At 36.7% G+C, this 25,273-nt stretch overlaps 1 protein-coding gene across 4 annotated transcripts in view; it reads right to left on the bottom strand.

Annotated features, from left to right (window-relative positions):
* Nucleotides 1-368: 368 nt before the first annotated feature.
* CPSF2 (cleavage and polyadenylation specific factor 2) overlaps nucleotides 369-25,273 on the bottom strand; it is a 28,617-nt gene continuing 3,712 nt past the window's right edge. The window contains exons 2-16 of one of the 4 annotated variants that reach the window (XR_010919524.1): nucleotides 22,108-22,292; nucleotides 20,074-20,233; nucleotides 19,865-19,970; nucleotides 18,356-18,485; nucleotides 16,829-16,944; nucleotides 16,036-16,223; nucleotides 15,227-15,517; nucleotides 13,709-13,809; nucleotides 13,084-13,284; nucleotides 12,254-12,406; nucleotides 11,008-11,233; nucleotides 8,978-9,280; nucleotides 7,546-7,680; nucleotides 7,181-7,434; nucleotides 369-3,914 (exon numbers count right to left, since the gene is read on the bottom strand). Coding sequence is in view for 1 of the 4 variants with exons in the window: in XM_067547066.1 (XP_067403167.1) it covers nucleotides 7,342-7,434; nucleotides 7,546-7,680; nucleotides 8,978-9,280; nucleotides 11,008-11,233; nucleotides 12,254-12,406; nucleotides 13,084-13,284; nucleotides 13,709-13,809; nucleotides 15,227-15,517; nucleotides 16,036-16,223; nucleotides 16,829-16,944; nucleotides 18,356-18,485; nucleotides 19,865-19,970; nucleotides 20,074-20,233; nucleotides 22,108-22,256 (2,352 nt within the window). In the remaining 3 variants the exon portion in view is untranslated. Of the gene's footprint in view, nucleotides 3,966-5,432; nucleotides 7,435-7,545; nucleotides 7,681-8,977; nucleotides 9,281-11,007; nucleotides 11,234-12,253; nucleotides 12,407-13,083; nucleotides 13,285-13,708; nucleotides 13,810-15,226; nucleotides 15,518-16,035; nucleotides 16,224-16,828; nucleotides 16,945-18,355; nucleotides 18,486-19,864; nucleotides 19,971-20,073; nucleotides 20,234-22,107; nucleotides 22,293-25,273 lie in introns of those variants that run through there. The other 3 variants (XR_010919522.1, XR_010919523.1, XM_067547066.1) reach the window with 3 other exon arrangements.

Below are 25,273 nucleotides of genomic sequence, written 5' to 3' on the forward strand. Positions count from 1 at the left end.
TCAAAGCGGTGTTTAAGGTCCTTGTTTTGACCTACACAGCCCTAACTGGCTTGGGACTGCCCTGCGTAAGAGCAAGGCACATAGGGGAAAGCAGTCTACTGTAGTTATGAGCAGTGAAGTTGACTGAGCAGGAAGTCCCTGAACAGGACTAGGGGGAAAGCATGTGCTGTAAGGGTCTCTCAGCTTTGAAATGTACTGCTCTCCATCTAAAATAATGAAGTCTCGTTTGTTGACCTATCTGTTTATACTTGGTCTTGAGAACTAAGGTTTGTTTGGGGATGGGATCTTTTATGCAAGTTGACTTGTAGGTTGGGTATCGTTGGTAGCTGTTGGTAGGAGCGGAGCTGTCGTTAGTTTTAAAAGGTGGATTCTTTAAATTTTTTTGCAATTTATTCCAAAGGCAGACAATGCTAGATACTTCTACATAAAATAAAGTAACTATACAAATGCAACACATGGTAGTGGAAAGTAGAAATTCTTCCCTTCTCACAATAAAGTTTACATATTAGAAATGTGAGTAACAAGTTCAACCACTATTATCAGAGACCAAGGCACATTATTTTAATTTATGCTTTTACATTCTGTGACCAAAATTCTATGCACTGCATAACTAACTTTTTCCCTTTAGTTTCTCTTACTTAGAGCTAAAAAGACAGAGCTGGTATCAAAATTCCTACCTGAAACACAGGAAGAGATGGGCTGCCTAATCCAACACAGTCACAAAGGTTTTGTCAATTCAAGAAAACAAATGCTAATTTTCTTCAAAGCTATCTATTTCATGATCAGACCTTACAGAAGTTTGCCTCAATCTGGAAAATCTGCATAGAGAATATAAGAATGGCCATACTGGCCCAGTATCTCATCTCTAACAGTGGCCAGTGCTAGATGCTTCAGAAAGAATTAACAGAACAGGTCAATTTCAAGTGATGCAGCCCGTTATCCAGTCCCAGTTTCTGGCAGTTGTAAGTTTAGGTACACCTGGAGCATGGGGCGGTATCCCTGACCATCTCGGCCAATAGCTATTAAGGGACTTATGTACATGAGGATGAGTAGTGCTTAATTAAGTAAAATTTAGTTCACTGAAATCAAGAATCTTTTCTTTACTACAATTTCCATTTACCAGACTTGCAGTACAAACTAGCCTTTGTTAGAGCTTTAGCAGTTGCTTAGCTCATTGTTGTTCAGCTGTTAAGCCACAGCTCAGTCTGCATCACCGAAGAGGATTATGCAACAACAGGTGATTACTGCTTAAACCTCACATACTGAGCTGGTCTCCCAGAGATTACCTCTTTTCAAAGAAAACAGCTAATGGTTCAACAGAAGTTCCACTTGACAAACAAATGTAGTTTATTTTACTTAACATTACCATGGCAAAATATCACCTGCACGAGTGTACATTTTGGTGGTGCATAGTATGATTAAAATCTAGTCCCCCAAATCTCCATCCATGGATTTTTAAAAATCCATTTTTTCAGACTATACTCTTTCTGGAGTTTTGCTGACTAGCAAATCTAAATATACATATTTAGAATACAAATGTAAAATACGTAATGAATAATGATAGAGGGTAAGCATGTTTCCAGGGAAGTAAAAAGTGGAGAAAAGGAGATGCCAGGAACCACCCACCCACATAAGAATATCTTCCTTAAGGTTTTTCCTGTCTTGAGTGTTTGTGGTATAAAAGAATCTCAGTATTTAAGAATATGGCTGACTTATTTAGGGGGACAAATTCTCATCTGTTGACTAGTTCCTAAAAATTCTTTACAACACAAGAAACATTCTTCAAAGACTACTTTAAACCTTGCTTTGGAGTTAGATCTGGAAATTTCAGCCTCCTCTTCCTCAGTAGATAGGTCAGAACTACCTTTGCTTAACAGAATACTCACATCTGATTTTGTTAGCCCTGGATCTCTGCTTGAGGAGAACCAACCAACTTTTTGTTAACTCAGGTAACTAAACCCTGGCTCCCTTGAAGTCAAAGGAAAAATTCCCCAGCAGTATGCAAATATATGTATATATATATTGCATATACTTTTTCTCTAAATCTCCCCCCATTTACTAATATCAAGGCGTTATACACAAAAAGGAGATTGATCACTCAGCCTTCAATGAAATGCAACCACCACTTCTACAGTACAACAGGACAACCAGGCAATGCTACAGGAAATCATTGTTAGGGCAAGGAAGTGAAAAGTAACTTCTAAAACTGGGGGAAATTTAGGCAAGCAGAATGTAATGCTCTCCTTCCATACTCTGGCCATGCAATATGATATATACCAATAATCCATAATGCATACCAACCATTATTTCATGCAAAAGAAGTGTTTTGTCTGGCTAGGTATTGTACCTTGAGGAAACAGACTGTCATAGAAAGTTCTCTATAAAAGCTTCACTTATCACATAGGTGTAACTCAACCTTGCTGGAAACAGCAAAAGAAAAAAAGAAGCATTTTCTAAAAGAATTTCTGTATGTCTGGCTCAGTGAATTGCCCAATTCTATATCTATCAGACACAGGAGTCACTATTGTACAGATTCTGTTATACAACAGAATGATGAACACTTGCTTTTGAACCAAAAATGTTTACTCTTTACACTCAAATGTCTTTCCAACCAGAAAGCTTCTCTGTAACACAGAAAAAAGGTCTTTTGATCTCCATATTTAACTTACCTTACCCTGATCTTTTAAAATGTTTAGACTTTTATAAACTATGATTTTGACAAGTAATGTCATTTACTGTGTGCCCAGCTCACTTTGAATTGCCATTAACTTAAATACTAATTCCTTACACAGATGATTTGGGGATTGAGCCCCATATTTCAAATCATCATCCAATTAAAATAAAAAACCACCTCCTCTCCTACAACCATTATTTTTAAAGGGTGGAAAAAGCCAAACACTATGGTGCTTTGTATGAACTTAAAAACAAACAAAAAAACCTGATATTCTACTAACTGGACAGATTTATATGCATAAAGGCTTTCAATTAATTTAACAGATTTTTTTTTTTTTTTTTAAATATCAGTAACAGCCATGGAGTGTTAAGTTCCATATAAAATTCTAGCTGCTTCTATCCTGAAATCTTATTGCAAGCCTTTAAAAAAAAAAAAAAAAATGATGCTTGACCTTAAAATATTCTCCAAAGGCTAAATGCTCCCTTTCCCAAATGAAATTCACACAGTTTTTGTACCAGGCAACATTAGAGGGATTTGGATTCAGCATAGTAGCATTGTGTTTTAGGGTAGAACTTTTATGACAGTTGGGACCGAAAGGGGATGTGTCCTTTGCTTGTTTATACCAAATGATGAAGTTAAGTGTGACTCCAATTACAATTATTACAGGGATAGCAGACGTCCCAATTTTACAGTGTAGTTTTACCAAAGTTGCTCGCAAGTGTTCTCGTAAGTATCTGCAATTCCAATATAATACTGGGGATATTCTACTTCCCTCTGTTAAAAACTTACTTATTTTTCAAAGGCTGCCCTGGATATTTTGCCTTAGACAATTCTCAATATTGCCCCAGGGAGGCGGGAAAAGCAGATTTTCAATTTTGGCAGTGAGTACTTGAGTTGAGGTAAAAACAGAATAAATAAAAGTGAGGCTTTCACCCACATGATTTAGCTTCAAGATAAGCCTCCAACTTATGTGATAGGGACCAATGATTAGAGACATCTTCAATATATTTATAAATTAAAAGGCATGGTACTACATTTCTTTCCCATACAAAAATATCAACTCTTAAAATTCCTTCATGCTATTTCCTCCAAATTCCATGAAGTAGTGGTGGGCGAGGAGAATGAAACACTGGGATTCGGTCCTCAACTACTGCAGATCTGCTGCCAGGGCTGTGCCTCCAGACCTTCTGTCCTAGTCTCAGCTGTGGAGTCAGTGTTGTACCTCCAAGAAATCTTTAGACTGCAGATGAATCACAAGCACAGATCCTAATTCTGCCCTTAGATACTTCCACTGAAGAAAACAGAGTTAATAACAACTGTAACTGAGGACATAGTTTTGCCTGAAAAGATGCATGAGACAGAAAGAATACAGCTTGATATTAGAGCTTACATGGCAGTGGCAGGGTTGTCATTTAGAAAAAAATCTCTTATTCATTAAGTGAGCAAATTTTATTAGGAATACATTGCAATTAAAAATGGCACAGTTGGGTTCCTTGTTTAAAGCTAGAACCACATTTTAAAATAGAATGTGATTTTATTGCTAGTAACAGTTTCAATTCAGCCTCTCATTACTGTAAGATCATAAAAATACAGGCCTGGCAGAGACCTTGAGATATCATCTAATTCATCCCCTTGAACTGAGGCAGGATGAAGTATACCTAGATCATCTTTGCCAGCTGTTTGTCTAACCTGTTCTTAAAATTCTCCAGTGATGGGGATTCCAAACTCCCTTAGTAACGTGTGCCACTGCTTAACTATCTTTATCCTTAGAAAAGATTTCCTAATATCTAACCTAAATCTCTCTTGCTGCAAAAGAAGCTGATTTCTTCTTGTCCTACCTTAAGTGGAAATGGAGAACAATTGATCACAGTCCTCTTCAAAACAGCCGTTAATATATTTGAAGACTGTTATCAGGTCTCCTTCAGCCTCTAGACTAAACATGCAGGTTTTTTGTTTTTTTTTAAAAACACCTTTCCTCATAGATCAGGTTTTCTAAAGCTTGATAACATTTTTGTTGCTCTCCTCTGGACTCTCCAATTTATCCACATCTTTTATGATGCCCAAAACTGGACACAGTACGCTGGTGAGGCCACACCAGAGATGAGCACAGCAGGACAATTACCTCCCATATCTTACATATGACTCTGTTGTTAATACACCCAAGAATGATGTTTGCTTTTTTCGAACCTGTATTACACTGCTGTCTTATATTCAATTTGCGATCCACTATAACCCCCCGATTATTTTCTATAGTACTACAGCCTACTATATTTTGCAGTAGTGCACTTTTTTCCTTTCTACTTGTAGTCCTCTGTACTAGTCTTTACTGAATTTCATCTTGTTGATTTCAGATCAAACAAATTTATCAAGGTTCTTTTGAATTCTAATCCTGTTGTTCAAAGTGCCTGCACCCCTCCCAACATGGTGTCATCTGCAAGTTTTAATATGCATACTCTCCATTCGATTATCAAAGTCATTAATGAAAATATTGACTAGCACTGACTCCTGTAGGACCCACTAAATAAGTCTCCGAGTTTGACAGTAAAGGATTGATAACTACCTTTGAAGTATGGTCTTTCAACCAATTATTTACCCACCTTACAGTAATTTTATCTAGACCACATTTCCCTAGTTTGCTTATGGGAATTTCATGTGAGACTGTGTCCAAAGCCTTATTAAAAATCAAGATACATTAATTTGCTGCTTCTCCCTTACCCATTAGGCCAGTAACTTTGACAAAGAATAATAGAGAAGAAAGTACCGGCTAATTAAGTTTTTAAAATTCACAGTAAATTTTCATTTCAAATTTACACTGTCAAGTAATTTGTACAATATATTTCAGCAGAATGTTGATGTAATATCTCTCACCCCTCAGGGTAAAAGCTCCAGAATCCATTTATCTATGTGGAAGTTAGGTTATGTTACCAATAGACTTCTATTGGAACAATGGTTAAAGGTGACCAACCATCCAACGTGATTTAGATTTACATGCATTGTCACAGTATTGGTACTAAAGAGGCAAAGGGTTAACATAAACCTCTGGTTACCAGCATGGCAAAAATGAAAGTAATGTTTTCTAAAGTGTTGGTTAAACTTAAAAACAAAACAAAAACAAAACAAAAAAAGCACCCCACCACACTGTTGTAATTATTCCTACTCAGAAATTTGTGTGTAGCAAAACAATATATTTCCTCTCAATCATATTTTAGAATGCTTTACATTTTTACACCTAGTACCAGAAGTTTTTGGCTACTTATCCCAGTTTTTTTAAAAATTCCTATTCCAACTTTTAAACAGTATAAACAGGCAACTTGCAGATTAACCATACAACACTTAATCGTCAAGAATGAACAGCGATCTACTTTTCACTTCATCAGCAGCCTACAGCACTGGTTTCATTAAAAGTTCTGTTTGTTTTTTTTTTTTTTTAAACAAATGAAAGCAGAACTCAAGTTTAAGCCATAGTTGTTGTAATAAAAAACAAACAGTAAATTCAAATACTGATTAAAACCAAAGGTCGAGAATAAAAAGTAATTTCTCATGAATAGACCAGTGCTCTGCATGTGTTCCATAACTATTTTAAATTCAGAAATGTAAGAAGTTCATATTCAACTAAAAATCTAATTTAAATTTTGGTACCAATGGATGTAATCCCTACTGCCAGCAATAGGAAAAACAAGTAGTATGAAACCTGGTACCAAGGAGATAAACCCACAAAGTGAAGAATTCAGACTTAAGGACAGAATATCTTCCGGAACTCAGGTCACTGCTTAGTATCAGTAACAGAATGCGGATGTCTGTTTTTCTTGAAAGTATTAAAATCAGAATTCACAAAAGGTCGTTATAACTGGCATAACAGATTGCAACAGCTAGAAGTTATACATTTCATAAATACATATACAGTAACCAGAAAATGCAAAAATGTGTGGTTAGCAGATCTGTCAGACAACTTTTGTTTTTCCAATCATTCTGTATTAGGGTGCCTTATGATATTTTAAAGCTGTCTTTTTGATCCAATAGACAGATTTTATTTCACAATATCTTATGATGTACTGTATCAATCAGTAGCATAAAGCAGTTACAGTATTAACAAGGGTGCATATTAACCACTGAATGAAAGTCACTATTAAACAGAAGGCCAATTTTCAATGGTCTAGAAAACTTTTACTGAAGCATCCTTCTGTTGTTCAGCAGAAGAACCCCCCTACAAAAATCAAAGACAACCCAAGAAGACTGCTTTTACTTTCTTGTATTTTTGAAATAGGAAAACTGATTTTTTTTATATTTGCATTCTTAGGCAGAGACTTGGTATGTCATGTCATGTCCAAGTGCACGTTTATGACCAGTTGAACCCTTCTTGGAACAAAGTTCATAAAGGAAACACTGCCAATCTCAACAATAGCATATCAAAGGTATTTGCAACAATATTCTTTAACAGTTTGAAAGCCAACAATGTGGAATGTACCAAGATATGTCTTACACAGAGCTGTGGTAGCAGTTATTTACCTGTTTGGATGAGTTTACTGGGTTCTGATGTCTAACTTTTCTGAAGAATCAGTATTTTCTGTATAAGTTAGAAAACTACAAAAGAAACCCACGAAAATAAAGAGAGAGAAATCCCCATTATCTTTTAAAGTTCAAATAAAGACATCTTCACAGAATCTCCTTTAGACAATGGCATATTGTTCGTATAAAAGATCTCTTATTCTATAGAAGTCCTGGCAAAGACAACCTTCCAATCCAATGCGCCCTGTTTCAGTCTGAAACAAAAAACATATTTGAATCTATTATCTTTGCAGGGTGGGAGATAATTTGTATACCATCACAATGTGTTGCACATATTCTAGATACTTTAAAAACAACACACTTACCCTACGAACAGCCACTAGGTTATTGCACACAAGTACCCCTCCTACAAATTCAGCTTGAATTCCTTCTCGCAGAAGAACTTGTTTAAAATCAGACAGTCTCGGCTCATTCATGAAGACAGATTGATGTCCAAGAACCTTTCAATGAATAAAGTACAAAGAAGAAATGTGCTAAAGATTTTAGTTAAAACACTTTTATGAAGCCTTTATTATAAAGTACCTCAGTGTCAGAAGAAATATTTTTTTCCAATCAATTTCCCTTTTGATAGGTGTAATGATTTTAGGAAGGCCTCCTCACTAGCAACTCTTGATCTGTGCTGGGAGCATGGACCTGTGGGTAGGGCATGGGAAACTATGGTTTCCATTTCCAGCTCTGTGACCTTGGGAAAGTTAGCTAGGGTGAGATTCTCACCTATGCTCCAGCCCTTTTATGCCAGATGAGAGAGCCCTATAAGCCCGGTGTCTAGCCAAGGGATGATTTCCCTCTGCATAGGCATTGTGTAAGACAGCCATAAGGCTGCCCTTGTAGGATGCCCCACAAGCCCTGGGGCAGGGGATGTGCTGGGAGTGGTGCCCCAACAATCAACACTACACAGTACACAGTATTGCCCAGAGAGACTGCCATAACTTAGACAGCCCTCCATGCCTAACTAAGTTATGCTCCAAGGGGTACAGAGACCCCCACAGTACTGATTTGGGAGGATACAAAGATGGCTACCTACCTCCACCTGGGCTAAGAGTTGCAGCACACGACTTTACCCTTAATGTCTGAGGGGCTCCATTTTCTCCATTTCTTAAAAGGAGCTAATGATATTTATCCAACTATGCAAAAGTATTTGAGGACTTTGAAGAAAAAGAGTGCTATAAGAATTGCACTGCCTGAGTCTTTGCTGGACAGTCAAGTGCTTCTTTTTGAAGTGATATTTGTGTGTTTCTATCTTTAACCCACATATGATGAGGAAACATTTTCCACAGTGTCAGAAGAAATTTAAGAGGAAATCCAAGGAGTGATACCAACTAATTTCCAAAGCCATGTATGGTAGGTGCACAGACCACATAGTAAATAATAATTTGTATTGCATCAGTACCTAGAAGCCCCATCTGAGATCAGGGGCACACTGTGCTAGGTCCTGTATATTAAATACAGTAAGATGTTTTCTGTCTTGAAAAACTCACAGTCTAAGCAAAGAAAGCAGTAGCTGTGTAACAACTGTAAAAATCACACTAAGACACCAATTTACAACAACATGAACAGTCTGATACTGGAGACCTTACTCAAGCAAAGTTCCTGACTTTAAGGAGACTTTTATCTGAATAAGTCCTGCTTAAAGTCAGGCTCAAAATGCTGAAAAAACTATACCTGCAAATCATCCCCATAAATATCAGACTCAAAGACAGAGAACAAATAGCCAAGGGAAGGCAAAAGCTTTTCTACCTCATGCGGTGGCAGTGGTTCTAGAGTAGGAATGATCTCGCTCTCCTCACATACTTCCTTATCATCATCATCAAACAGACTCTTCATGGCCTTTTGCTGTGCAATAACACTGGAGTCAGAAGAAGGCATATCCACTTGCATTTCCAAGTCTTCTCCATCTTCCCTCAGCTCTCCTTCTTCCAGAATGACTCCTGTGTCCACTTTTGAAACCCGCATGTCCAGGACACCATCTATCCATGCTAGTTCAGCATCTTTAGCTTTACAGAACTGAAGGGAGCTGACCAGAGAATCTTTTAACCTAACCTAAGTTGCACACAGACAAAAACTGTATTGACTTATTTATATAAGCAAACTTGACAGCACATTTCATACCAATCTTTTTTAAAATTAACCATTTCCCCATTCATTGACACTATGCTGTTTGGCTCTATCATGCTCTTTAGAAAAAAACAACAAGGCACAGTAAAAGAAAAGTACACAGTTTGCACCTCACAACTAGTTCGGAAAGCAACAGAAAAAAAAAGTCATACAAATATTAGTGCTCTTTCTTTTAAAGATAAATCAGATTGTAGCTTTTGTGACAGCAAGATCTAGTTAGGGTAATATGAGACTTTCATTGTAACTCCTTTTTTCACATATTTTTAATCTGAAATACTTTCCTTTAGGGCTGAAATTTTCCTTGATTGGTTTTGGGATGTTTAAAAAAGGTTCCTTCCACTATGTTTGAATTATTGGAGAGATTTTTTTAAAGCCATACAATATATCAGCTTTGCATTTAAACAACACTTATGTAGTCCTTTACCAGTCATAATGGGAAAAAATTAAAAATCTAAACCTTAAGTGACTAAAACATCACTTTTAACCACATTCAACTGGCATCTAAGATTTTAACAGATTCCAGTAAAAACCTGCCTTCTTTGAGACATCACTATCCACAGTGGCATTGTGCTCCCAGGCCCAGATGCTGCTGTTAGGATCAAGTGTATGAAGGAGACTTGCAAAGGTTTCATTATAAACACACATCACAATCCTCCCAAAAATTAAATTTGATTTCTTCTTCATTTTCTGATGCCCCCATCTGTTTCTTTTTGAGATGTTATGCACCCTGTTAACCCAACAACAGAAATAGCAAAGTCATGAACTAGTGCTGTGCAGAGAGCAGAAAATTTGTTTCATGACTGGTTTTGAAATTGGACACTCTTCAGAATTCAAATGAGACTTGAAAGTTCTAAAGTTCTTCATCATAAAGGAAAATTCCAAAACAAATTTTATTTCAGGTCCATCAAAACATTTTTTAATTTTGACATTTTTTATTATAAAGTTTTTTTCAAAATGGAAAATCAGAATATTTTATTCTGGAACAGATTAAATGAGACCTTTCAATATTGTCAGAAAATAAACCTGGGTTGTTTTTTTTTTTCCAGAACTGAGATGTCAACTCTTCTCCCTAACTTAGTTGGGACCATTTATCCCTAGTTTCTGTCATGTTTTTTTTTAAAACACATGCGCGCGCACACAGTTTTTAGTAACACTGACTTGCTCCTACTTCACATGCATATTTTCAGTTAGTACCTGAGCTATTAAGGGTCCCATCCTGCATTTCTTTTGCACCCAGAACTCTTATAGCAGTTTCAATAAGAATTTTGGATACACAAGGGATGCAGGACGGACTCAAATGCATACCTAAATATATACAAGCTGTTCAGCAGAGCAAGTTGAATGAGAAACTTTCCTTTTGCACTTTAAGATTATAACTGCATGCTTAAATATGTAAACTTCTATTAATGTAGAGATTACATTTATAATACATATACAGTACATAAGCAATATCCACAAGATAATGGAAATGTTTCCATCTTTCCACAGAAACAAAAGTTAATTGTCTTGCCTCAATTCGACTAGATGTAAGTGTTCATACCATTATCTTCTTTCCATCCAAAAGGCAAAGCCAAATAAATGACAGAATCTGATCAACGTAGCTCTCTCACATCCCTCAGTACTCAAACAATTGACAAATTCCACCATCTTACCTGATAGATGTGAGTCTCACTGGTTGCATCTACAGTTTCATGAAGTTTGGGCATGTAAACTTTAATATCTTTCCCACCAAAAGCTCTGCAAGACTCTGAAAGGTCCTGGCTGGCCTCAGGTGGCCCATGGACAATGATCAACTGTCGTGGCTTCATCTGGTTAATGATTTTTTTAATGGAGTCACCATCTGAGCGTCCTTCATAGTCTATGTATGTAACTCTCGCTCTAGTTTGATTTAAAAAGAAAACAATTCTTAATGCTTTATCTTCTAAATTTAGAAAGAATAATGGTGTTATCTTATTGTTGTAACACTTGCTCTTCCGCATCCATTCCCCCTCCTGCCTTATATCCCATATCATGTATGAAAGTAGATTCAGCTCTTCAGGGTAGGAACCACGAGTCACATTCTGTGCCACCCCTCCAGGATGAGCAGCACAAAAGATGCAGCCCATAGGAAGCATTAATCCACTTTGTGCCTTCCTGACTCCAAAACAGGCCCCAGCCTAGTTTAGGTAGCCCAGGGAGGTGGGGCTACTGTAAGTTACAGAACCCTCCAACATGTTGCTTACAGAATAAATTAGAATGGCAAGTAGTTATGTGCACTATGCCCCACAAAATGCCAGAGACTGCAAGAAGAAGAGGGTGGGAAGAAAGCTACAGTTGGACCATATATGGCAGACCAAAAAGTGCCTGCTCCAGTGGAATTCTCCCCCACCCCTTTAAGTCACCCAAGCACGGGGGGGGGGGGGGGGGGGGGGTGTGTGTGTGTGTGTGTGTGTCTTTTTTCATTTGTGTTGCAAGGCACCTAGCATCCTTCTGGATGCTGTAAAATAATGATTTAAAGCTACATTGACGTAGGTTTCTTTCAATTAGTTTCCTTTACAAAAAAAGGATTAGCTGATAGTACTTGAAATACATGAAGCTATTTCAATTATTTTCTGCCCTTTTTCACAAACTTAAAAAGCCGCAACAAATTATCTTCCAGTTCTCCAGAAAAATATGCCTCTGAACTTAAAAAAGAAAAAAAAAGCCATCATGAAGTTTCAAGCCTGAAAAATATTTTTTTGGGGAAAAAAAGCAAAACTAAATTTAGTAGTAGTAGTAGTAGTAGTAACTAAACACAGTTTGGATCAGCCATTTCAATTGTGAATCTGACAAACAGTGCCCTCCAGCTATGAGCTTATAAAAAAAAAAAAAAAAAACCCTCAAAAAAACCCTCAAAAAAACAAAACCCAAAACACTCACTTTATTTCCATTGATTCTGTTGCTGAAATACATTTGGTAGGAACATCTGATAAATCTTGGTCCATGGGCTCATCTCCATTTGTCAGACCAGACTCTAATTTGCTCTTTTCTTCTTCAGTTGCTTGAAGTTCTGGAACTAGGAAATCCTCAGGCCTAATGTTGGATTTTTTTTTTTAATTATTTGTATTAAATAGCACCATGGTACTAGATGCTGTACAAACAATATTTATTATTACACTATATCACCAAGTTGCCTTACAATTAAAAGCATGTAAATTCATCAGAAACCATTTAAGATCCCAATATCGAAATACAGCTCATCTGGAATGGAATATCCTTAAACATATTTCTTCCAGATTAATATCTTTTAGATATTCCAATTTCTGGCATTTACAATCAGCTAACATTCTGCAAGATTCTCTTTTTTTAATAGGAGTTTCTTCGAAGGCAAATAGAAACTGCTGGCTTCCAGAAAAGACAATATTTTCCCTTCTTTTCATTTTAAAGTTTACAAATCAGATTATGTAATTTAAACAAAAATCAGGTTCACATTTAACAGAAAAGAATTTAATCTCTGCTCTCTTCTAGGATTAAGAAAGTGCCTAAAGAGGCAGCATGATCTAAATGGATTGAGCATGAGGAAAGTAGGAATTTCTTAATTTCATTCACTAATTCTATCACTAATTTTCTGTGGGGCCTACAGCAAATTGTCTTAATTTTTAATCTGTTATCCTTTATCTAAAGTGGGAATAATACCTATTTCACAGGGATGTCACAAGTGCCTCAAAAGCAAAATACAATGCAAATAAGTATTACTATTGTACACATACTTGATAATCTCCCCATATTCATCCCATTTAATTCTTTCTTCTGGAGCTGGAAACATCGGATAAGACTTCTTGGCCTGTTTAAAGAAGCTTCCTTTCCGGCTACCTTCACCTTTCATCATCAAGTCATGTTTAGTTTTATGCACTGATGGCTGATCAATATCCTCTTCAACATCACTCTCATCACTGGAATCAATATCTGCTCTGAAATGTCACCCCAAAATGGATTTTCAAGTTATTTCTTTAAGTTTCATTTTACACGCATGCACACAGAAAAATTTTACACTACACATCACCAAACATTTGCTGGCTATTGCCTGCACTCAGACTGTCACATGCCTAACTTTGCAATTAATGAACATTTAGAAACATTTAAAATCCATTATTGCTGAAGTTCAAAGATGATTTATGAACTTGAGAAAGCACTTGTGATGGTGGACAAAGTCAGCTGAAAATGGCCCATTAAAACAGAACTCTAGAGCTAACTAATTAATGATCTGACATGTTTTCACCACTGGAAGCTACAATTTTCAGCTGTTTCCAAAAGGTAAGTGAGGTATCATATTGGTTACCCAGTGGCTGTGTTTTTGGCATTAAGAGCCACTGAGTTAATAGGAAATATACTTACTCTTTGGACTGTTCTAACTTTTTAGCTGCTTCTTTCTTTAGTTTCTCCTTCTCTAAGTACTCCTCAAGTTCCTTCCCTTCAAGTTTGACACGTTTCCTCAACTAAAAAGAAAAAAGCATAAAGATACAAAAGGAGAGGGAAAACTATAACTTATAAGTTTTAATACCTCTTCTATTGCACTGATTAAAAAACTTTTACCCAGTCATAATCAGCATCAGGAATCCAAAATGATTAAAACAACGAGAGTTCTGTGGCACCTTAAAGACTAAACAAATCTAACAAATTTATTTGGGCATAAGCTTTCGTGGGCAGAGGGTTTCTGCCCACGAAAGCTTATGCCCAAATAAATTTGTTAGATTTGTTTAGTCTTTAAGGTGCCACAGAACTCTCGTTGTTTTGCTGAAAATAGACTAACACGACTACCCCTCTGGAACTCGTCAACATGCAAAGTGATTAAGGCTACATTCTGCCACCCACATTCAGTTTGAGTAGTAACTTATTCTAAAATGGAAATAAAATCTCTAGTACCCTTAAAATTGAATGAATATTGTATTACTATGCTTTTAACATTAAAATAGTCATCCTAAAATTGTATTAAAAATCAACTGATTCACTTTACAAAACTCCTAAATTGAAACTGATCTTCGTTTAACAACTTACAGTGGTGGAATTATTTTCCCCCCACTCCCTCCCATAACATTCAGTGTTGGTATTCTGCTTTCCCTATCTGTGCCACTGACAAACAAGAACAGAATGCCAAAGTTGAAAATTATTATAGAGAATAGTGGCAAATTTCACTCTGGCTTTAAAGAAAGCCATAGTAACAGTTATTATAAATAATAATGTGTCCTGAGAACAACAACACATGAAGTGTCATCCTATGCTTTTAGGAAATTATAAAAGAAAGCTGTAGAATCTGCATGGGAATTACTAAAGAACTCATTTAAAGTCACAGGTGTATATACTCCCATACAAACTATAATATTTGGCAGGTGGAATTAAGTGTAGTATGGAAAATGATTGAACTCAGTTATACGAATCAACTGTTCCTCTTATTTTCCACCCTTCATTTCATTTTCATAAATGTATAGTATTATATTAACCTCACCTGTCTTAATTTTCTTTTTCCAAGTGATATTTTTGGTCCAAATAAGCTACTGTACATTTCCCATTGACTTTTCAATGGCAACTATTTAAGGTAACATGGGTGTGCTTCTGTGAGGCCTAAGGTATTTTTCAGCAGTTTCCATGCTTACTCTAAAGATTTCTTAACCTTACCCTACAGCTAATATTTAATAATTCCCTATAATAAAATCTACTTTTGATCTTAGTCTTGTTTGACGATGCCAAACTATACCTAAAATTTCACACATCAAGAAACAAGTGGCTTGAGATTTCTCTCGGCAACTAGACAAAATTTTCAATAGCACAATCAAAAAACAAATTTAAGGTAGGTTTTGCATGCACTGCCACAGTTGGTAAACATCAGAAAATCTTTGTTGTAACGTATTTCCTTACCTCTATATCTATAACTTTTTCAGAAGGGTTATCTATAAGGAATCGTGCTAGTGTCCCAGGTGTGGTTCTATAAGTTAAAATTACAGAGTTTTTAGAATCCTGACACCATTGTATAAAGAGATCTCTTGAAAACCCGCATTCCAAATCAGGTTGGCTGGCAAGCACGACTTTTGGGCTAGGCACTCGAGCCAGGTCAGAAAGACCATGACATAAGGAGAGATGGCGGAACTGAAATGGATTGTTCCTCTTGTCTTCGAAACACCTCATCAGTTTGTCACTCATCCACTCAACCTATGGGTGGCATTGAAAAAAAGTGTCAAGTCATCTGTAGGATTTACATGGTACTTTGTAATAACTAAAACCAATGTACTTGTACCTGACAACATTAAAAATGCTCTTCTAGAGATTCTCAAGTTGATGGGTGCAGCATGCACACACATCAAATCAGTCTCTTTACCAATACTTCTTTGTAGACTATCACATATCCTGTATATAAATTAAATATTTTTAAAATTTTCCTTTTTCACAACTGCAACTTAGGTTAACAGGTTATGTGGTACAAAGAAAATGGATTTCCATATGTAACAAGTCATGCCACATTGGCAGTATTCTGGTTGTATGTTACTTGATGGAGAGAATTTAGATCATGAGTGCCCACTCTGGAATAAGGAAGTCAGACCAATAACACAGGAAATTTTCTTCCTGTTAAACAGAACTACATGTTCTTGGATAAGCCTACTGTTATCAAGCACTATTAAGAATAAAAATAATTAGTCCTTTTATAACTGTATTTTAGTATCAAAACACACCTGTGATTTAGAAAACTCCACTACATTGTAGCTGACATTATTTAAAAGTGCTAAAGAATAGACTCCTAATCCTGCATCTTTTGTTCTCCAAATCTGATCAAGAAGTTGGGCAAGTTCCAGAACTCTGCCTGCTGTATCCACGGCTATTAACACATTTCCATCACCTCGCAACGTTTCCAAGACATTGGCTGGAGTAGGGTGGGAGAGGAGAAATAAAAAAATAAAATAAAGTAGCTACACATGAACCACAATTAGAAGAGGAGAGAGATTTTATTTCCTCTACCAAACATCAGATATCGGATTAAACTAAACTCAAAGATTAAATGAAGATAAACAGCACTGAAAATCTCAGCTTCAAAGAGATATCAATGCAAATTCCCATTGAAGTCAATGGGAGCTGTGCACCTCCTACACATCTTAGAAAGGCTCAGCCTTAATATTTAATAGTAATTTCTTTTTTTTAACTCCATTTTAATTTTTTTTTTTAAATGAAACAAAGAACTATTGAAATTTACTTCCTTATCTCAAGAACAGATCAGCTCAGGCTAGATCAAAACATGAAGTATTTGGATCATACTAGGAAGCATGACAATCACTTTTTATTTGAAAATATGATTATTCACAGGATCATTAGTGTCAAAAAAATAAAATTAAAAATAAGAAACTTAAAAGAAAACTAAGATTCTCAATTTTCATGTATACTGCATTTGTTGTAGAAGGAAAGAATTTATAACAATTAAAAAAACTGATATTTTCCATACTACTGCTTTAACCAATTTGGCAAAATACATACTTAACAGTTGTTCATCTCTTTGCTTCCGTCTGGGTTGTACGTAAGTAGCATTAAAGGAATCTGTGATAAGCAGTGAAGGCCTGCTCAACATTTCCAGAGAACATCCATTTAAATGGCTGAAGAAAAAAATTAGGCCAAACAAGTTCAGTTTTTGCATTGGAAAGGCAAAAAGAGTCATAAAAACTAGTTTTCAATGTGCAGAATTGGCATTTCCCATTATTTGGCAAATTTTCAAATAGAATCTCACTTTTTTTTTTTTAATAAAAATACCTTGAAAAATCTCTCTCATTGTAAGAATCAGAGGGTATTTCTTAAGAGAAAATGTACTAGAACATGGAGTTTATGATCTGGCTTCATGACCATGTACTAATGCCATGTTTAGCTAGAAGAGTTTTGTTTAGGCCGATAGAAAATTAGAGCAGGGTGAAGCTGCCATGCTATCTGTCGAGCTTTTCCTTCCCTGAAACCTCTCGCCACCCCTTAAACTTAGCTTAAGGCAAACAAATCCCAAACAACTGATGTTTTAAATCTGCGAACTTCTTCCACTCTGCAATTATTTTCTTGTCTCCATATGTCCCTTTACTACATTTTAATTTAATGCAATCTTCCTAAAGCAACATAGAATATAAAATCTCTTTTTCGGGGCGGCAGGGAGAAGAAACGGGAGGTTTGCCCTTGTCCCTCTTTTAAAGGAGTTTAAACACTTCCTCAATAATCTAAATATAATTCTTTATTTTCTAATATTTTAAGCACCAAGTCACCTATATATTTTTTTTTATTTTCTAAGAAATGTCTGTCCTATTTGACTTATTCATGAATTACTTCTTTTTGAGACCAGCTGTGAATGTTCCTACAAGCAAAACTTGCCCTGTATCCACATTTTGACCAAAGAAAATGAACACTACAATTGCCTACAAGTGTAAATTTAAGATTCAAACCTCTCTTCCCACCCCCACAAAAAAGGACATGTAAACTACAGAACACTGAAGCCTTTGGTATCTGAATTTTGTACCTAGGCAACAACTATGCAACATTTATGTCTCTCCCCACTCCCACCCCACCAAGTTGATTACAATTTGGACCATATATTGGCATTCAGGGGCTAATTCACGTAGTTGTTTTTCCCTACTAAAAGGGACAGTTATTTATCACTGCCTCATTCTCCTTCTTAGAAAATAGTGTCTCTTTTTAATAAAAATAAAAAGAAGCAATTTACGTTTTATTCTCCCTTTTCAATTGGGAAAAGAAATCCCCCCCACCTCCCCAAGTTGTGGCATTGGACATTTGCTGCTTCAAAACTTAAAATTAAATTGAAAACAGGATTTGAGAAGGAGGAAACAGAGACCTTACTGCTCTGTTGTACATAGCCACCATTAAAACCAGCTATTTGATTTAAAGTAAAGTTGGCAATCAATATTTCATGGCAATGCAAAGTTCCCTCCATAAGTATTTATCAAGCGCTGTTAAATTATGCAGCAAAGTAACTGCAGTTTGGAAAAAAAATATGATTTGCTATGTTGTACATACATCTCCCTTTTGTGATTGAAATCAACAGCATAAACAATTTCTTCTTCTCCATCTTTGACAATCTTCCAAATTGTGCCGCCTATCATGTGACCAGCTGGCAGTGGTGTTATAGAAAGACCATGCCCTTTCCCTACAGGAACAATATTATACCTCTCAATATTTAAGATATAGCAAGCATATTACAATACATCATCCCAACCACAAGGCAGTTTGAAATAAACCACTAACCCCTGAGTTACTACTGAGAGAGGGAGTAACTCTCTCAGTTAGAGAGGCCAGAAGTCAGTATTCCCTCCAGCCTGACTACTAACAACTGTGTAAGTTCCAGTATTTCCTGTGATTGGGGATTCTCCCCATTCAAGCTCCAGAAAATGGAGAGCAGGGAAAGGCACACCAATCTCAGGTTAGGTTTGTTCCAGCAGTGCTGCAATGCCTTTGAAAGAAGGAGGAAAAGAAACACACAACTGGTGGCACTTTTAGCCAGTTATTCCATGAAAATAACATACAAACCACACTGGTAAAATGCAGCCATCTCTGGGGTAAAGAGTGGCTGCATTTTCACCATACAGCAATATTGCAGCGCTAACAGCAAGTGAACAGCATACCTTAAATAATTAAAGTTTCTAGGAAATTACACAAGATGCATGTAGTTACGCAGACCAGAAGTCAGCCAGACCACCAGGACACACACTTATCTCTTATGAAAAGTGTCAGGAAATGTGTTTCTAGTGTGCCGCCACAGTATAAAAAGTATTCCACTTATCTGCATGGAAAAGCACTTAGAAGTGATGACAACACACAGGTGTGGTCATGCAGCAGTAGAGGGAAAGATAGAGCATAACTTGGCCTGTAACCAGCACAAATATTCTCATCTTAGAAGTGTCCAGCGTGATCTAATTTACATTACAAATATGACAAATCAGGGGACCCAGTTATAAGACAATTCAAACTTTACATATCTTCTCATTGGTTTACTTTAGTGTGGACAGGACTTAACTTTGTCCCCATAAATAGGTTAATGCCTTAGACTACTATAATTTGAGCAGAAATCTCCAACATTTTTGTCCATTCCCTGAAGAACTTGCTTTTCTATTTTTATATTTGTGCTCCTTTTTCACTTGGGTGAAAATATATAAGCAACTGTCAATAATGATGCCTTAATTAGCTAGAAACAAGATGTATTTCAGAGATATGGCAAGTATCAGGAAAATAAAGGATGAAAAATAAAGCATAGGACATGAGTCAAATTCACTCTGGCATAACCCTCATTAACTTCATTGGGAGTTGTATGTAATCATTGAGGTAGATCCTCAGCTGGTGGTGGAGCTAAAACAACTTACACCCATGAGGATTTACACCTTCGTGGTGCTATTGATCCACTTTCTAGTGGGTCACAGGATCTATGCCAAGTACTCTCCTCAAAAAAACAAATTCCAGTTCAAAATGAAAATGGACAGCAAATCCACTAAAAGACAAGTTAGCTATTACATCTTTTGCTGTTTTTTTTACCTTTCAAGTTCACAATCTGAGAGAACTTTAGCTGCTGTATTTTATCAAAAGCTGCATCTACATCATCCAATGTAAAAAGAGTGAAATCTTCTGTATTGTGGCGAGACTAACACAAAAAGGAAAAAAGGAAGACGTTAAAAAGCCTGAGAATCATCTTCAGTGAAATGGTTTACTAAATTTTAAATGTGAAAATATGAAGTAAAATTTACCTGATAGAGATCATACATAAACATCTGCCCCATTTTATACACAGGAATGGTTGCATAAATAGCACAATTTAAACCCATTTTTCCAACTGCATATGGGAGAGCACCAAGATGTAGAGGATCAGGGTGAGAAAGTAGCACAGCATCAACTTGGTGTACATATCTAGGAGGGAAAAAGAAATATATGTGAAAAAAATTACTGAAAAAAAGTATCTATTTTTGTGGAAACATCAAGTGCAAAGCTGAAATGCCAAGCAGAAAAGAAATTACTCAGTTTTTCTCCTACAGAATAGAGGCTTCAAACTAAGGAAAAGTTTTAAATAACTGTTATACCAAATAAAGATTAAAAATAAATTTTTCAGTAGCTCTTAAATGACTTAGGAGTCTAAATGCCCAAGTCACTTTTGAAAACATGACTTAGGAGCCTCAGTCACTTAGAGTAAACTTCTCAAAAGTGCCTAATTTGGCAAATTCCAGACTCTCAGGAATTGCATTACTACTACAATATTTGAGACAAATGATAAATAGTAAGGGTTGAAAATATTTTCTTCAAATTGAAATAGCTTGAATCCAATCTCCTAACAGATCTAGTATGCAATTTTTCTTGGCTTTTCACAAAACTAGTTTTCCAAAGTTCTTTGAAAATGCTACACATTTAATTATTTATGACTGTTGGGTTGGCTCTGGAATATTGACACTTCTAGCTGTGCCATGCCAAACTGACACTTTAATATGATATTGTCTTTCTCCTCCAGAATGATTATGCATGTTTAGTGCTTATTTGTATTAAAATTATAATTGATAAAAGATTATATGACTTAATACCTTTGCTATTTAACTGAATGGCTGGCATTATCAAAAGGGATTAAGAAGCATTACATTTATTAATTGAAGTTAAATTAGTCCAGGACTCAGGGGTCCAATTCTACAGCCTTTATCACTTGAACAGTTCCATTAAAAACAAAAACAAAACAAAAAAACAGGAGTAAAGGCTGCAGAATCAAGTCCCAAATCTGTAAAAATCCAATTAAAAACAGCTATTTAAAGAAAGAGGAAGAGGTAAAATTTAATTATTTCAAACAGTAAGTAAGTGGATTTTTTTTTAAGTAAGAAGATTGGTTCTTTGACCTACTGCTAAACATTTTATAAAAATAGAGACATACAGAGTAAAAACAGAACATCAGTGAATAAATGTATTAGCGGAAATGTTAACAGCATGTATATTGCACATATCTGAATAGCACAAGTAGTAAGAAAGCCCTTTTCCTCAAGAATGAACTGTCTATTTCAAGAAACTTTTCAAAACATTAAAGGCTATACTGCACTTATTGTATCATAATGTGTAGTTGAACAAGATTTTAACGTGATGACGCTATGAATAGTGACTAAAATTGGCACGGGGAGGAAGCTCTTATGTTCGCTCAGGAACTTCCATATTTAGGCCCCAATCTTGTGATCACAGGGCATACAGGATGACCCGTCTGCACATGCACAGAGCCACCACTGAATCATGGGGCTCAGTGCAAGAGCCCACCAATATGCATTTGTTGCAGAACTGAGGTCTAACTTGCTCAGTTTAAAACAAAGGTTTTTTTTCCTAATTGACAGCCCAAACACCAGACAGGAAGTGAGAGTCAAACTGTTTTCTTCATGGCTTATGCATGATCAACAGTAAGATTCTACTATTTGTACTCAGTTAATTCTATTGAAAATACATAGGCCACAATGAAACCAAGTTCAGTATATCATAGCTGTATTTATAGGATCTGCACAGCTATTAGATGTAAAAAGCATATTTTTGTAACTAATGCAAGCTAATGTAACTCAGAATATACACACAGAGCAGATCTATTTAGTAAAATGCTTTTAGAAGAGTCATTTCCCCCATTATATATGCAATTTTAAACTGAAAAATTTTGGATTTTTATTCTAAGTCATTAAATATATTCATGCTATAAAACATGAAGTAATGAGAAATGTGTTTTCAGGGCTTTTTTAAAACAAAGAAACAAACAAAAAGGATAAGCAACTACTTACTTCCTTAGAGAATCAATGATATCCAGTGAAAAATTCTCATCCCAGCCACAATCCAATAAAAACCGAAACTCGTCTACTTGGAGCAGATAGCAGAGAGCAGATTCCTCCTGCACCCCTGAGAGTGTAGTCAACTTGATAATGGATGTCATTTTTCTATCCGAATGTCTGCTTTCCAAAACAACTATCTTAAAAAGAAAAAAAATTTAAAACCTAATACAAAAGTTTAGATGTTTAGACCAACCGTTATTTTATCATTTGTATGAACATATGCATGTAAATAAAAAATTTGTATTATTACTACTACTACTAGATACTGCTAGATACTACATCTAGTTATCAATTACCAGAAATTCTATTGACACTATTATTTGAGCTGCTATATTTTAAATACAACACAGAAAATCTCCTATTTTTTAAATTAGGATTGTTTTGAGATACTTCTCTAAAACCTAACATATTTGTATTAGTGTCATAAATAAAAAATGTCGCAGTCAATGCATGGCAACTTCCTATTTAAAAGGGGCAGTTCATCTAAAGAGAGCTGGATGGAGATAAATAGACACACACAAACTTCCACTGAAGATGAAGAGAAAGGCAGATTGACAGACAGGAAAAGGCTAAGGAACTGGATCATAGAATCACAGAAATGTAGGACTGGAAGGGGCCTCAACAAGTCATGTAGTCCAGTCTCCTACATGCAAGGCAAGATTAAGTAATAACTAGACCATTCCTGACAGATGTTTGCCTAACCTGTTCTTAAAAACCTCCAAAGATGGAGATTCCAGAATCTCCCTATGCAATTTGTTCCAGTGCTTAACTACTCTGACAGTTAGGAAGTTTTTCCTAATGTCCAACCTAAACCTCCCTGACTACAATTTAAGCCCATTGCTTCTTGTCCTACCCTCAGAGGTTAAAGAGAACAATTTTTCTCTGTCCTCATAAGAATCTTGTATGTCCTTGAAAACATATGTCCCCTCTCTCAGTGTTCCTTTCTCCAGACTAAACAAACCCAATTTTTTAAATCTTTCCTCATACTTCATGTTTTCTAGATCTTTAATCACTTTTGTTGCTCTCCTCTGGACTTTCTGCAATTTATCCATATCTTTCCTGAAATGTGGAACCCAGAACTAGACATAATATTCCAGCTGAGGCCTTATCAGCATGGAGTAGAGTGAAAGAATTACTTCTCACGTCTTGCTTACAACACACCTCTTAATACATTCCAGAATGATGTTTGCTTTTTTTACAACAGTCTTACACCGTTGACCCATATTTAGCTTGTGGTCCACAATAACCCTCAGATCCCTTTCCGCAGTATTCCTTCCTAGGGACTCGTTTCACATTTCATGCGGGTGCAGCTGATTGTTCCTTCCTAAGTGGTACTTTGCATTTGTCCTTACTGAATTTCATCCTATTTACTTCTGACCATTTCTCCAGTTTGTCCAGATCACTATGAATTTTAATCACATCCAAAGCACTCGCAACTTCTCCCAGCTTGGTATCATCTGCAAACTTTGTAAGTGTAGTCTCTATGCCATTATCTAAATCATTTATGAAGATATTGAACAGAACCAAACATAGGACTGATTCCTACGGAACCCCACTCGATATGCCAACTTGACAGTGAACCATTGATAACTACTCTCTGGGAATGATTTTCCAACCAGTTATGCACCCACCTTACAGTAGCTCCATGCAGGCTATATTTCCCTAGTTTCTTTAAGGTAAGGTCATGCAAGACAGTATCAAAAGCCTTACTAAAATCAAGATATACCACATCTACCACTTCCCCCCATCCACAAGGTTTGTTACCCTATCAAAGAAAGCTATTAGGTTGATTTGACATGATTTGTTCTTGACAAATCCATGTTGACTGTTACTTATCACCTTATTATCTTCTAGTTGTTTGCAAATTGATTGCTTGATTATTTGCTCCATCATAGAAGATTAGGGTTGGAAGGGACCTCAGGAGGTCTAGTCCAACCCTCTCTCAAAGCAGGACCAACCCCAACTAAATCATCCCAGCCGGAGCTTTGTCAAGCTGAGCATTACCTTTAAGGATGAAGATTCCTTCCAATTACCTAGGTAACCCATTCCAGTGCTTCCCCATCCTCCAAGTGAAAAAGATGTTCCCAATATCTAATGTAGACCTCTCCCACCGCAACTTGAGACCATTGCTCCTTGTTCTGCTATCTGCCAGCACTGAGAATAGCCCAGCTCCATCCTCTTTGGAATCCCCCTTCAGGTAGTTGAAGGCTGCTACCAAATCCCCCCTCACTCTTCTCCTGTGCAGATTAAATAAGCCCAGTTCCCTCAGCTTCTCCTCATAAACCAAGTGCCCCAGCCCCCTAATTATTTTCATTGCCCTCTGCTGGACTCTCTCCAATTTGTCCACATCCTTTCTGTAGAGGGGGCCCCAAAACTGGACACAATTCTCCAGATGTGGATTCACCAATGCCGATTAGAGGTGAATAATCCCTTCCCACGAACTGCTGGCAATGCTCCTACTAATGCAGCCCAATATGCCATTAGCCTTCTTAGCAGTAAGAGCACACTGTTGACTCATATCCAGCTTCTTGTCCACTGTAACCCCTAGGTCCTTTTCTGCAGAACTGCTGCCTAGCAAGTCAGTCCCTCATCTGTAGCAGTTCATGGGATTCTTCCTTCCTAAGTGCAGGACTCCGCATTGTCCTTATTGAACCTCATCAGATTTCTTTTGGCCCAATCCTCCAATTTGTCTAGGTCACTCTGTATCCTATCCCTACCCTCTAGCATATCTACCACTCCCCCTAGCTTAGTGTCATCTGCAAACTTGCTGAAGGTGCAATCCACTCCATCCTCCAGATCATTAATGAAGATGTTGAATAAAACCAGCCCCAGCACCAACCCCTGAGGCACTCCGCTTGTTTCCGGCTGCCAACTAGACACCGAGCCATTGATCACTACCCATTGAGCCCAACAATCCAGCCAGCTTTCTATCCACCTTAGTCCATTCATCCAACCCATACTTCTATAACTTGTTGGCAAGAATACTGTGGGAGATCATATCAAAAGCTTTTCTTAAGTCAAGGTATATCACGTCCACCACTTTCCCCAAATCCACAGAGCCAGTCATCTCATCATAGAAGGCAATCAACTTGGTCAGGCATGACTTGCACTTGGTGAA

The sequence above is a fragment of the Emydura macquarii genome, unplaced genomic scaffold (genome assembly GCF_026122565.2).
Source record: "Emydura macquarii macquarii isolate MOO-44397 ecotype Brisbane River unplaced genomic scaffold, CSIRO-AGI_Emac_v2 contig_1229, whole genome shotgun sequence".
Lineage (NCBI taxonomy): Eukaryota > Metazoa > Chordata > Testudines > Chelidae > Emydura > Emydura macquarii.